The 13,940-nt window shown below is 42.1% G+C and overlaps 1 protein-coding gene across 1 annotated transcript in view; it reads right to left on the bottom strand.

Annotated features, from left to right (window-relative positions):
- Positions 1-670: 670 nt before the first annotated feature.
- Positions 671-13,940, bottom strand: part of CDC16 (cell division cycle 16) — a gene marked incomplete at its 5' end in the record, with an annotated part of 28,205 nt that continues 14,935 nt past the window's right edge. The window contains 6 exons of the mRNA XM_082859273.1: positions 671-942; positions 4,268-4,358; positions 5,963-6,098; positions 6,995-7,056; positions 9,539-9,602; positions 10,894-11,046. Coding sequence (XP_082715399.1) covers positions 683-942; positions 4,268-4,358; positions 5,963-6,098; positions 6,995-7,056; positions 9,539-9,602; positions 10,894-11,046 — 766 coding nt within the window. The 3' untranslated portion in view covers positions 671-682. The remainder of the gene's footprint in view (positions 943-4,267; positions 4,359-5,962; positions 6,099-6,994; positions 7,057-9,538; positions 9,603-10,893; positions 11,047-13,940) is intronic.

Here is a 13,940-nt window from a genome sequence, read left to right as displayed (position 1 = left end):
TAACATGTAACCCTGACACAATGTGGTGAGAAAGGTACTTCACACCCAAAACCCCAGTCCAATCATGAGAAACACTTGAAACAACTCAAACTGAGGAACATTCTACAAAATATCTGACAAGTCCTCTCAAAGCTGTCCAGGTCACGGAAGATAAGAAAAGTCTGAGTCAAGAGGAGCCTAGGCAATCTGACAGCTAGTTGCAGCGTGGCCCCCGGATGCAGGAGCGGAAAGAGGACATTCATGGGAAAACTGGTGAAATCCAAAGAAGTCTGCAGTTCGGTTACTAGAGACCAACGTGGATTTCTTAGTTATGATAAAAGTCCCACAGTCACATAAGATGTTCACAATGGGGGAAACTGCGTGAGGGTGCACGGAAGCTCTCAGTACTACCTTTGCAGATTTTCTGTACGTTCAAAATTAGCCCCAAATAAAAGTCTATTGAAAAAGAAAAAACCACCTAAGACATGGTTTACTTTCTTTATTTCACTTTGTATAACTGTTCCGTAGGATCAGAAAACATCTGTTGCAAAGGTGTGTGATCCAGGCTCTTAAGGCAGGTCTCCATTCCTAAATGCAGAGGTGGGGTCTGGATGCATGTTGAGAAATGGGACATTTTAAAGACAAGGATGAGAGGAAACACTGACCTACTCTAGGACACAGGGGAACTGGGACCCATCTGGAATCATGTACTGTGGTCTGACATAGGCGTCTCTAACATCATGTCACTTTCATTCATTTCAATTTCAAAGGTTTCTTCCAAGGAAGGTCTGGAATCTGGAGTTTTCCTTGAGGTTTCTAATGGTGCAAGCCCTGCTTCTTCCACTGTCTGTTTTTCTACTTCAAATTCCCTGAAATCCCACGGAGGTGAAATAATGTTCTTTAATGTCTTCATTGTATGCACATCAAAGTCGTAACATTTTAATTTGTCTTTGATGTCTGCTCCTAAAAAGAGAGAAATGCCACAGTAAGAACAAAATAAGAAATTCCATTTACCTGTCATTTCCACCAATACATGGCACCGCTCTATCGTTTAGGTCAGATGTCCTTGTAAGAGCACACGCATAGCTAAGGAGGAGAAGCGTTCCCATCATGATCTTGGGGACGAAGGGAGATTGTGGGGAGACTCCCAGAAGCACGTGCAGGCTCAGCTCCACTGGGCTCAGCAGCCGCCCCATCTCCAAAGCGAGTCTGGCACCGACAGAAGCCTGTGCGCGGTGCTTCCTCAGCTGCTGCACACGGAGAGCTGCCGGCTGGCGCTTGGCCCTGGTGCAGTCACAAGCCTCAGGTATACAGAAACACAGTGAAGGGAAATACATTGTCTACAAATCAAAATCGTGAGAACAATGGATGTATTAGGTCCAATCATTCCCGACATAAACAAAATGACAATTTTACAAAGTTCAAACTAACAGCTTTCAGTAATAGATGTTTTAACAGATAATAACATCCAAGTCTTCTTAAGATAAAAATAGTACAGCATGGCGATTACAGTTAATAATACTGTATTACATATTCAAAAGTTGCTAAGAGAACAGACCTTAAAAGTTCTCATTGCAAGAAAAAATTTTTTCTAACTATGTTTTGTGACAGATGTTAATTAGACTTACTGTGGTGGTCATTTCACAATGCTTACGAGTATTAAATTATGTTGTACACCTGAATTTAATACATTATATGTCAATTTTACCTCAATAAAATAAACTAATATGTAATGAACAATACACTTGGAAATCTCCTTTCTAAGACCATTACCTTTGTGAGGACAGGCAAAACGTCCATCTTATTCAGTACTGTATCTCCACACCTTTCTTAGCCTTACAGGACTTTTGCGTTTAAGCTTCACAACTCCTCCTTGGACAAATGTGGAAACTGAGGCTCACACTTGCCCCAAAGCCACAGGGCTACTGGGTGGCAGACCTGAGATTTCAACCCAAGGTCTTTTTTTTTTAAGTTTTAAAAATTGAGCCGTAACACACAAACTGGGAATTGTGCACAGCTGGATGAATTTCCACATGTGTACACATCCACATCACCACCACCAGACCAAAAGCGAGCATTTCCAGCTCCTAGAAAACCACCTCAGGGCCCTCTAGTGAACCTTCCCTTTTAATCGCTGCTCTCATTCTTCTATCACCACTGATTAGTTCTGCTTATTACTAATTTTTGTATAAATGGAATCAATCAGTATATATTCTTTTCTGGTCAAAACTCGTGAGACTCATGTATGTTACAACACGGTTCAGTCGTTGGCTCTTCTAACTGTGCAGTGTTCTCCACTCTGCTATTGCTGGACCTCGGTTGTCTCCAGTGAGCTGCTGTGGGAGAGAAGCCACTATGATCAATCCTGCGTGTGATTCCGGCTTACCGAGGCACTTGCTTCTCTTGCGCATAAACCTGGGAGCAGAGCTGCTACACTGTAAGATCAGCACGGAAAGTCACTGCCTCCATCGCCCCCAATGAATCACACCTCCCAGCACCCACGCCCTTGAATAAGCCCTCCTGTGTTGACGGTGCACTTAATCACAACTCATTCTGATGAACAGAATGTGATGGAAGCGATTTGTGCAATTTCCAGCTTCCAAGGGGTCCTGATGCTTTAGTTCTTGTCCCTCAGGACCCTGAGATGACCAGGCTATGAAGAAGCCTGGGTTAAAGACCCATGGAGAAGCCCAGCTGTGTCACTGAGGTCCCCCTGTGTATGAGGCCATCTTGGACCATCAGCCCCTCCAAGTGAAGACCAGCGAAAGAGCCATGAACCGACCCACAGGACTGTGGGAAACTGGCCGGAGTGGTGTGTTAGGCAGCAAAGGCCTATTTAACTTTAGCAGATGTGCTGTTAAACAGTTTCCCAAAGAGCTCTGACCCGTTTATAACCCCGACAATAATCAATAATGTACGAGGATTCCAGCTGCTCCGTGCCACTGCCAACACTAGGTACTACCAGTCAGTATTTTTCACTTTTAGCCATTCTGGCAGGTTTATAGTGGTGCCTCATTACGGTGTGGGGTTTTTTTTGTTTTCATTTAATTAAATTTATTTATTTGTTTTTGGCTGCGTTGGGTCTTTGCTGCTGTGTGCAGGCTTTCTCTAGCTGCGGCGAGCGGGGGCTACACTTGGCTGCGGTGCAGGGGCTTCCTACTGCGGTGGCTCCTCTTGTTGTGCAGCACGAGCTCTAGGCGCGTGGGCTTCAGTAGTTGTGACATGTGAGCTCAGTAGTTGTGGCTCGCGGGCTCTAGAGCACAGGCTCAGTAGTTGTGGTGCACGGGCTTAGTTGCTCCGCGGCATGTGGGATCTTCCCGGACCAGGGCTCGAACCCGTGTCCCCTGCATCGGCAGGCGGACTCTCAACCACGGCGCCGCCAGGGAAGCCCTCGTTATGGTTTTTATTTCACTTTACTGATAAGTAATGATACTGAGCACCTTCACTGACTTTGCAATTACCCGAATAACCTCTTTGGTGAAATTCCTGTTCAAGTACTTTGTCCATTTTTGATGGAATTTCTACCCATTGTAGGATTATGCATAGGACTTTTTGTATTCTAGACGCAAGTTCTTTGATGAGTTTATGTGTTGTGAGGGACTCCTCTCGGTCTCTAATGTGCCAGTTTGCTCTCAAGTTTTTACTTTTATTGAAGCCTAATTTAGCACTTCTTCCTCTTCTGCTTTTACACCCTGTTAAAGAAGTCTTTGCCTACCCCAGAGTCCGGCTCTCAAGATGTAACCTCACTGCAATGCTCCTTCCCTTACAATGTTCATAACTAAGCGGGCACCCAAGTACAGCAACTCCATACCAACTTACCTTATGACTTGCTAATCATTAAAAAAAATTTAAAGAATTACATAGCATTGTAATGTGAATGTAAGCCAACTTAACAGTCCACTGAAGTGCAAAGATTTACATACTATGCTCTGCATTGTAAAATATTAAGGCAAGAGCCCTTTCATTTACTTATTAGAAAAATCTGTCTTAAGATTTTTTTCAATTATGCAATTAGATTGATTGTTGTATATCACAGTGCTTTACACATATTCTATAACTGTATTTTGCATACAGCAAGTACTCAACTTTAAACTGAATGGATACTTAATGAATCATTAATTTCCACACGTTGTTCCACTGAAATAAATGGAGTTTCTTAATATTAATGTAGCTAGAATCATTAGAAAGATGAACTTAGAACTTTACATGAGAATTTGAGAAACCTAAAGAGATATACAACAATCTAAAAAATGGAATACAACGTCAATAAGAATAATTATAATCTTACCAATATAAGCTTCAGAATCACCAATGTACATTTCAATGCAATGACCAAGCATTGTAACAGAAAATGTATCATCTCGCCTAAGACCAAGGGCCTGCCAGAAAAGATTCAGCACGGTTATTACAAGAAAATTTGTCTCCTTCTCTTTGGTGTAAAACATTCTCACAGGACTCGTTTCTAAATACTCCAGGGAACCCAGGGTAGAGGTAGAGGGAGGCTGTTAGTGAGGATACAGTTAACATGAGTAGCCAATAGTTGATGACTGTTGAAATTGGGCGATGGGCAGGCGGAGGGTCATTACACTATGTTATTGTTTACGTTCGAAATCCCCTCCTCCAAAAAGATTTTAAAACCTGTATCTCCACAAAAAGCCTTCAAAGACTTCTGTATTAATTAAATCATAGAAGAGAGGTAAATTACACAATGTTCAAATACAGACATTTGAAAGATCACAAAAACTATTAACACTTCTAAACACTTCTGCTGCTCAGAAAGTATTCTGCTGCTCACAAAGTATTCTGGTTATCTCAGCGGCACTTCAGGACTTCACTCTACCTGAAAATCTCTAACCAACCTTTGAAAATCAGTTACGAATCTATCACTCACAAATTTATCTTTGAAACATTGCATTTTCTCAAATTTTATCTCTTTCTCCAAAAACAGTTGTTTCATCGATTCTAAGACGCACATTTTTTCAAATTCTAGCATTTCTAAACTTGGGAAGTCTTTCAACAGGTGGATTCTTACTACTGCTGTCCGCCGGGCACAGCCATGATACGGGAGTCTGTGACAGTAATGTGGGCTTGGCGGCCACACCAAGAGCACAGACTAGACCACAACCCCCCTGAAGAACACCTACAGAAGATACTGGACTTGTGGTTGTTGTCTAACAACCTTTTGGTGACACTTTCTGACAGAGCCAATGTCTCTGGCTGGGAGGAACCTGAGTGAAATGGGGCATGTGCACTGGCACACGGACACAATTTTGGGAAAACAGGAATGACCACCTGGTACAAAAGTGATTTAGAAGGAGCAAACTCTGAATGGGAAGAAATGAATATCTTAACTATTTATTTCACTTACACCTTCTTTTTTATGTAGGTAGTAAAGTGATCCCTGATAAAAATCTATGTCCTAATATGTCCAAAAGAGCACTTTTTCTAAGTACAGAAAAACTAAGTGATAGGAAGGAATTACGATAAAGTGTAAACGGCAGCATATTTTTGTGTGTGGTCACCTAGCTTATTAATGGTGGCTTAGAGCTGATGAAATACTGCATGTGGATTAAGGGGAGAGTCTTTCCCAGTGATGAATGCACAAGCTTTGTTCATCTACAAACATGATCTAAGGGAATTACTTTTAAGTCATAAATAGAAAGAATGGAGTTCCCAAAGGGCTCCTCAGATGTACACCCAGCTCAGCTGCGCTGACAAACACTCCTGGACACTTGTGTCTCTCACTGACACTCAGGACAAGGTTCACATCTGCTCTAATGTGAGGAGTTACTACACGACATTCACGGACTTTGCTCTGCAAAGACAAGAATAAAATACAAGGTTGCCTGAGGAGTTTTAAAATGTAAATTTTAAACTGCACTTCTCTAAAGTAACAAAACATTGCCTAGAAAACGTCTTTTAAAAAAGTGGTAACTGTTAACCAGATTTAAAGTTAGGTCCAAACAAAAGACTAAAGACGTACTGTGTGGAAATAGTCCACGGCATTTTCAAAGTTGCCCATCAGACTATGGATATACCCTATGGCAGAATAGGTGGACGCATTCTGAGGAATCAACACCAGTGCCTGCCGGTGGTAGTCCAAGGCTTCAGCATACTTCCTGGGAGAGAAGACGAGGGAGGAGAGGAGAACAGGAAGAAAGAGAGAAAGCAGTCAGTGGGCGCAGTGGGTACTCCTTGATGTAGCCACGTAAGAACCACTTTCCTGTATCAGAGAAACAGTCTAGATGGCAACGGTCCTTCGCATCCACTGCGTATCTTCAGTGGGTCTTCCTGCCTTCCAGCTGAGGGTGGGCACTCCTGCAGGGCTACCAGCTGAATGCCATTCTTGACCCTTGGGCCTATGCCCCATCGCACAGCAAGACCTCTTTTATGTGAAGACAAGCCTCCTACACCAGGGATGGTTAAAAGCAACCACATTGTTTTGCTTTAAGGTCTACAGGAGTTGGAGCAGCATTTCCCCAAATCCTCTGCAATACTTGCTCTGTAAAAACTCTTGTGAAAAAAGGTTTTGTGCTTAATAATGTTTGGGAAATGCTGCAGTTCATAACGCATAGTAAAGACTGCAAGAAATCCTGAAAAACCTGCTAAATTTTGAGTAACCTCGAGGTTCCCAAACTTATTTAACCAAAGAATCTCTTTTTCAATTGGCATCTATTATCACATCAATCATCACATCATAAAACTGGTATCTGGAGGAGAAGAGTGAGTTAGGATATGGATATGGCTTTAATTAGCTCCTACTGTCCTAATTCTTCTAAATTAATTTTGAACACTAAAATTTTTTAATCCTAGAAAACAGAAGTTATTATAATTCTCAATATATTTCTAAAATAAAATTATACCAACAGAGGTAATAAAAACATTTGTTTTGTTCTTGTTACCTCTGAGTAGCCAAGTACAAGAAAGCTAAATAAAAATATGGAAAAGAGCTACACAAAATTAAGTAAACTTTTACTCACAAAGAATATTTCTGAAAATGCTTTACTTCACTTACTTAAGTTTTCTGCAGACATGGCCCAAGTTGTTCAACAAAGGTTCCCATTTGTCAACTGTTACCTAAAACAAAGCACATCAGACCCATGATGACAAGCTACTTTTCATCCTGACCCGTTTGCACTGCATGACTTCACTCCTCTGTGCGAGAGGGGCTCTCTCCTGGTGCTTGCACAGCACTAGGCAAGACTGTTGAGTTGCTTTTCCAGCGTTCCTACTAGAAGACACTTCCTGAGCGTTATTTTATTTTATTTTTTTTCTGAGCGTTATTTTATTAGCACTATTCTGTCAAAGAGCCCACCTATGCCAAAGAACTTCAGATTTTGTACCTCCAGCCCAGAGCTTTCCATCTGCCCAGTAATGTTGCTACTTAGCAACCTCACAAGCACTTCAAGTCCAGCACACCACATGCTAACGTCTTATCCCCTCTCCCCTGTCAGCCCAGCTCCCCGACCTCACCCCTCTGGTGCTCTGCCACTCAGCACACAGCACCACGTCACCCCTGACCCCTCCGGGGATGGCGTATCAGCCCCCTCATCAGAACGCCACCCCCATCACTAACACGTCTTGTCTGGGCCCCATCATATGAGTCTGACCACGCCACCTGTCTTAAAGCTCCTACTGTCCTGCCACCTCTCGACAAGGTGCAAACTCTAACATCATCTTCAAGGCCCTTGAAGACCCACACTTACCCCTCCTGCCCCATTTCTTGACGTTCTCTGTGAACTGAAAATCCAAGCCATACTGAGTTGGCTCCAGTTTTGCACATACCATTCTCTACATCTGAAATACCCTCTTCCTTACTTTTGCCTGGCTAGCAACCATCCTTTAGGACCGAGGTGTATTTCCTTGAACCCAGAAGGCCTTCTTGACCGGCCATCAAGTCTGTGTGGAGTCCTTTACTTCCTCAATCACAGCCCTTTCTGTGCACTGTATTATTACTGGCGATTTATTTATCTGCACTGATCTGAGAGCATCAACATCAAACCAGTTTTCTGTTGCCTCCCAACCCCTAGCTCAGAGCTTAGGACACAGTCGACACGCAGCAGTAAGTCAGAACTAAGGGAATAAACAGACCTGGTCACACCCTCTAACTCCCCTGAGCCCAGCTCTGGAAGGCACTGCCCATGTGAATGAAACAAACCGTCTACGATTCTTAGGCACACCTGCTTTCCTGGGCTACTCTGACATTTGCTGCAGTTTACAACTAAATCACACAATATCTTCCCCTCCTCATATAACTGTTTAATGAGCGTTTTGAAAGTTTCATACTATTGTGCTTTTGTATTTAAACCATTACTTTAAGTGTCTGCAAGAATCCAAAGTGTCTTCTGATCATCAAAGATGTATATAATTTCAACTTCAAATGTGGTTTATGACAGTGCATCTCAAACTTTTCTGCGCATGAGAATCACCCGGGGATCTTGCTAAAACTGCAGATTTTGGTTCAGCAGATGTGAAGTTCTGCACTTCTAACGAGCTCCCAGGTGACGCTGATGCGGCGGCTGCAGTCCAAGGAGCAAGGTCCTAAGGGATTCAATTCTTTGAAAATGGGCAAGGTGATAAGTGGCCACCCTATATCAACAGAAACACAGGCATTATCCCGACCACCCAAGACTGAGCTGTGGAAGACCTGCTTTACATACGTGTGCAAACACACAGATATATAGTGTTTTCAGGTTCACATGACAATTAAGGAGACCAAAATAAACAAAGCTGTGTCGACAGGGGCAGTAAACCGCCGCCTGGCAGGCCCAGGGCAGCTGCGTCTGTCTCAGTAAAGAGGAACTTATAGCCAAGGAAGATGTATGCTGTGGGCAAGTGTTCCTGGGGGCAGGAACAGAAGGACACTGGGAAGTGATGATCAGAACAGAGTAAGACAACACAGGCGTGAATAAAAGAATCAGGAACCAAAGAGCAACAGCATGCAAACCTCTGACCTACAGAAGTTTACAGCGTCTCAAACTGTCAGCATTTAATATAATACCAGTGTTTACACATCCATGATAGCTGGAAGGTTAATTCCTGAGCACAAATTCACGCACCTCTCATGTGACAGAACCTGGTTAAAGATCTAAATATATACTAAGTATCAGGTAAGGAAGAGCAATGATAGGTCTAATTTTAATGACATGTGGCCCCATTCCTGCAGAAGTGGGATCTGCTGCTACATGTACCCATTGGTCAAAGAGGTTCTAGACAAGGACAAGTCAGATGCTACAGTGCCTACCAGCTTCCCTGTATGATCACATATTCCCTGTTTCAAATAATCATGGAATATACTCTGATTACGCCCAGATCAAAACTAGAGCCTCTTAAGAAGCAAAGAGCCAACACCTACCCTCTCAATTAGAAAGACTCATTTTGTACCACGTAACAAAACACTGCATACCATGACAAGTCAAACATTAACAAACATCTGCTATGATAAATATTAGGTTATTATATTCTAGGTAAGAAAGACGGTCTAATATTATCTTCCTCATTCAATACTAAACACACTTATGAGTGTGTGTGTGTGTATTACAGATATTATATAGAATACCTCATTCCCAATTGCTTTAATTTTTTCCAAAGCATCGAGAAACCATTTTTCCGCTGTTTTCCATCTAAAATAGAGGGGGAAAAAGTTGCAGTTTATTCAAAATTAGCATGTATAAACATTTTAAGAAAAATCTGAATATCTCTTTCCAGTAATATTAAAATGAAATGAGGTAAACTTCTGTAAACAGTTTTTTAAAAGTCAAATTTAAGTGAGATAAATGATTACTTTTATGGCATTAACATCACAAGAGTTCAAGATTTTAGGAGATACAGCATCTTCTCAGGAATTAGGTTCTATAAAGGCACTGTTAACACTACTTTAGGCAACACCAAACCACTGCTCCCAGGGGAAAAACTATAATCCTCTGCTCACATGTTCACCAACTGTTCAATGTACCTGGTTTCACATGTGCTTCTGTTTGGCAACACCTTACTTGACGTATATTGTTGATCTGTTAACACTGAACTCACAGCCAAAAGCACTGTAACTGATGCCTGAACAAAGCTTATCTAACACCTGTATCCTGACCAAGGCATATCTCAGCCTTCCTGAGCTTAGGACACTAGACAGCACTTTGGCATTCCGCTTGGGGATCATTTTAAACTGTAAAATAACGAACATAAAGCACAAAAAAGGGAAAAGGGCATAAAATAGACTACAAATAAATTGACTGTACATGAAATTGTTACTATAGATTATTTTAAAAGGCTCCAAACTCTCTTATAAATATTAGATAATCGAATTTTTAGAATACACACAAATGCCACAAAAACATTACAGTAGTACTAATTTACTGTTTTAAAATTTAAGTATAGTTCAGTGCAAAGGACTACAGATAGTCCCCTCTTTGAGTACAACACTGAATTGCTTATTCTATAAATATCCAAGACTACAGTAAGCCTCAACTACTGACCAGGAAGCTCAGAGACTGGGCCATTCTAATTGGCTTAATTTTTGGATTATCTGCAAAGGAAACATTTTTGTTCCAAAACTGTAAGAAATCTTTCTCAAATGTATGAATCCAATTCCTAGTCAACAAAGAGACGACTAGGGATTCTGCAGTGTCTCCAGGCCACCCTGAGGGGTCCAGTGACTTAACAGAGTTGGCAACAACGGTCCAGTCCAGGACCTAAGAGCTCGTGACAGCCCACAGCACAGGGGACCAAAACCCAGGTTTAGTATTTTTAAAGAATTCCAAGATAACACTCGCTATTTTCGTTTTTTACCTGTTCGCCTCCTTCTCCTAAAATGAAATGTCTGTGAAGAGCCACTCTGATGGGCTAAACTCTGGTGACTGAGGTTTTGCTCTCTGTACAAAAAGGAAACAGAGGGGCCTCTGGCCTTTCAGTACTTACTCTCCATTTTGAAATGCGACCACGCCAACCTCATGCATAACAAAAGGGTCTTCTGGTGCGATGCTTAGAGCTTGGCCAAAGAATCTTTCAGCCAATTTTGAGTTATTGGTCAATCCATATTCTAATCCAATATAAAGCATTGGCAAATGACACCTAAAAATATTGGAAAATTTCACATATTCAACACTCAAAACTTTATAGTTTAGCAGATTTCAAATCCTGTCTGCAAAATAATTTTAACATAGCCAAAAGTAGAGCGCTTACTTGTTTTCTGACACTTCATTTACTAATATTTAGTGAATATCTAATAGGCTCTTAGACTAATCAGCTGCCACTTCTAAAATCTACCAGCAACCTATTCACCCTTACTTTTCATTATTCTACAGTAAAGAGACGAAACAAAACCCCTGCAAAGCAGAAGGGCAGGCCCCACTGTGCCAGCACCCAGGCCCAGCCAAGACCGCCTTCCTCCGTCACTGACTCAGCAACACAGACCCTCATGGCTGTGCTCAATTCCACTTGCCTCTATGCAGCTGCTTCGGACTTCCAGCTAGACCACCCCCCACCCCCCGTGTGAGTCTCCACTATCAGTTATTAACAGTTCTATGCTGCAGAGCTCTGAATTATGTCATGTGTATTCTACTCTCATACCCTCTGAAAACAGCTGTAGGCAGAGTAACTAGTTTTAATTGAATTTCCCTCTCTTCACCCTGTCAGACCAGTGATCACAGTAAGATAACCTTTCCCCAAAGATGGATCTGACAATGTCAGTGAATACTGACTGCCTGGCTGGGAGGTGCCCGGGCTCTAATTTAGAATCATGACTGAAGTTACAACTGTAGCATCTACAGAAGGGTCATGAAGAACCTTTATGGATGTACCTGGAGGAAATATGAAATGCACAGGAAGGAGTTCCAAAAATCTATTCCTCGGGCTTCCCTGGTGGTGCAGTGGTTGAGAGTCCGCCTGCCGACGCAGGGGACACGGGTTTGTGCCCCGGTCCAGGAAGATCCCACATGCCGTGGAGCGGCTGGGCCCGTGAGCCATGGCCGCTGAGCCTGTGCGTCTGGAGCCTGCGCTCCACAACGGGAGAGGCCACAACAGTGAGAGGCCCGCGTACCGCAAAAAAAAAAAAAAAAAAAAAAAAAAAATCTATTCCTCCATAGGAGCAGCAAGAACACTGCCAACAATTGTCAAAATAAACATTTCTAGAACTTTGCAAGTTAACCAAAGGCTTACAACAATCTGAGGGGTATTTATTCTAGAAAAACAGCTGAATCTCAGTAAGAACAGCAAACTCTATGACATTTAACTTGTCTGATTCCCATCTCCCTTTCCCCAGCTCCACATTAGCCTAGAAAATCAGCAGTCTGACAGCCACTGGAGGGGACAAAAATTAGTTTGGAGCTTCCGAAATACCCCACAGAGATCTGTCACTATTTGACGTATCTAGCAGCTCCCTGGAAAAGCCCCATTCACAGCTGTCTTATTTGACCTGACTCAGAGCTCATGCAGAGAAATGTCTACCCCCAAGGCATTTGTTGAAAACAACGTTTAACATTAACCTGAGGCAGCTACACCAGAAGGCCACACACAGGACCACATGCATGCACAGGAAAGGCTGGAGAAGGCCCTAATCTCTCATCTCTGGATGCCCCTGAGGCTCAGTGCAAGCAGGAATTGAAGAGGGCTAAGGCAGAATTACCAACCATGGGAACACTGAAGACATGCCCCTATACAAGTACAGGGTCCTTCAGAAGAGGGGGGGAAACTCGGCTCAAGATATGAAAAGAAGCCCTGAGCTAACTGAGCAGAGGCTTCACTGGCCTCAGATAACAAAGGACACAGACTTTACAAAATTTTTAAAAGCCCAGCAAAGTCACCAAACAGCCACAACAAACAGCAACAACAACAAACCCTGGGGTGGTGTAGGGTAAATGTGATTTCCAGAATTGCCACATTATATTACTTTAAACGTCCAGTTTCAACAAAAAATAAAGAGACATGGAAAGAAACAAGAAAGTATGGCAATACATAAGGGGATAAAAGCAGGCAATAGAAACTACCCTGGAGGAAGACCATACACTGGGTTTACTAGAAAAACACTTTAAATAAGCTATTTTAAATATCCAAAGAACTAAAGGAAATTACATCTACAAAACTAAACTATGAGAACAATGCCTCACCAAACAGAACAACAAAAGGTAAAAATTATAACAAACGATCAGAAAACCTGGAGTTGAAAAACAAAATAAATAAAAAATTCACTAGAAGGGTTCATCAGCAGTTTGAACAGGCAGAGGAAATCATCAAACATGAATAAGGTCAAATGAGATTACCCAGTCTGAGGAACAGAAAGATAAAAGAATGGCGGAAAACAACAGTCGCATCGAGTTGGGAGACACCACCAAGCATCCCAACATGTGTGTAAAGAGAGCCCTGGAGGCGAAGGGAGAAAGTAAGGCGTAAAGAAAATATTTGACACCAAAGAACATGTAGGCCAAACACACCCCAAAGCTCAGAAAACTCCCAAGTAATCCCCACCTAGACAAACCATAGTCAAACCCCTGGAAAACACTAAATAAATATGTAGATAAACATCTTTAAAGCAGTAACAAAATATAACACGTGAGATCCCTGATCACCTGACTTCTAACCAAATACCCGGAGGCCAAGAAGGCAATGGATGACACTCAAAATACTGAAAGAAAAAGGACAACCAAGAATTTTATATCCAGCAAAACTATCCCTTGAAAATGAAGGTGAAGTTAAGACATTTTCAGGGACACAAAAACTGAGAAATTTTGTTGCAGACTCACCTTACAAGAAATACTGAAGGAAGTTCTTAAGGGTGAAAGAAGTGACCCCAGACAGTAATTCAAATCCACATGAAAAACACAGCACCAGTAGAGGTGATTACATTTCATCTTTCTTCTCTGGCCTGACTTAGAAAGCAATTGTGTGAAACAGTGTGATTAGGCCTAACGTATGTAGAAATGTAATGTTTACCACTAACGGCACAAAGGAAGTGGCAGGAGCAAAGCTGT

This window comes from Leucopleurus acutus, assembly GCF_964270905.1.
Source record: "Leucopleurus acutus genome assembly, chromosome: 18".
NCBI lineage: Eukaryota > Metazoa > Chordata > Mammalia > Artiodactyla > Delphinidae > Leucopleurus > Leucopleurus acutus.
The sequence above is the reverse complement of the archived record's forward strand: the minus strand, read 5'-3'. Positions and strand labels throughout refer to the sequence as shown.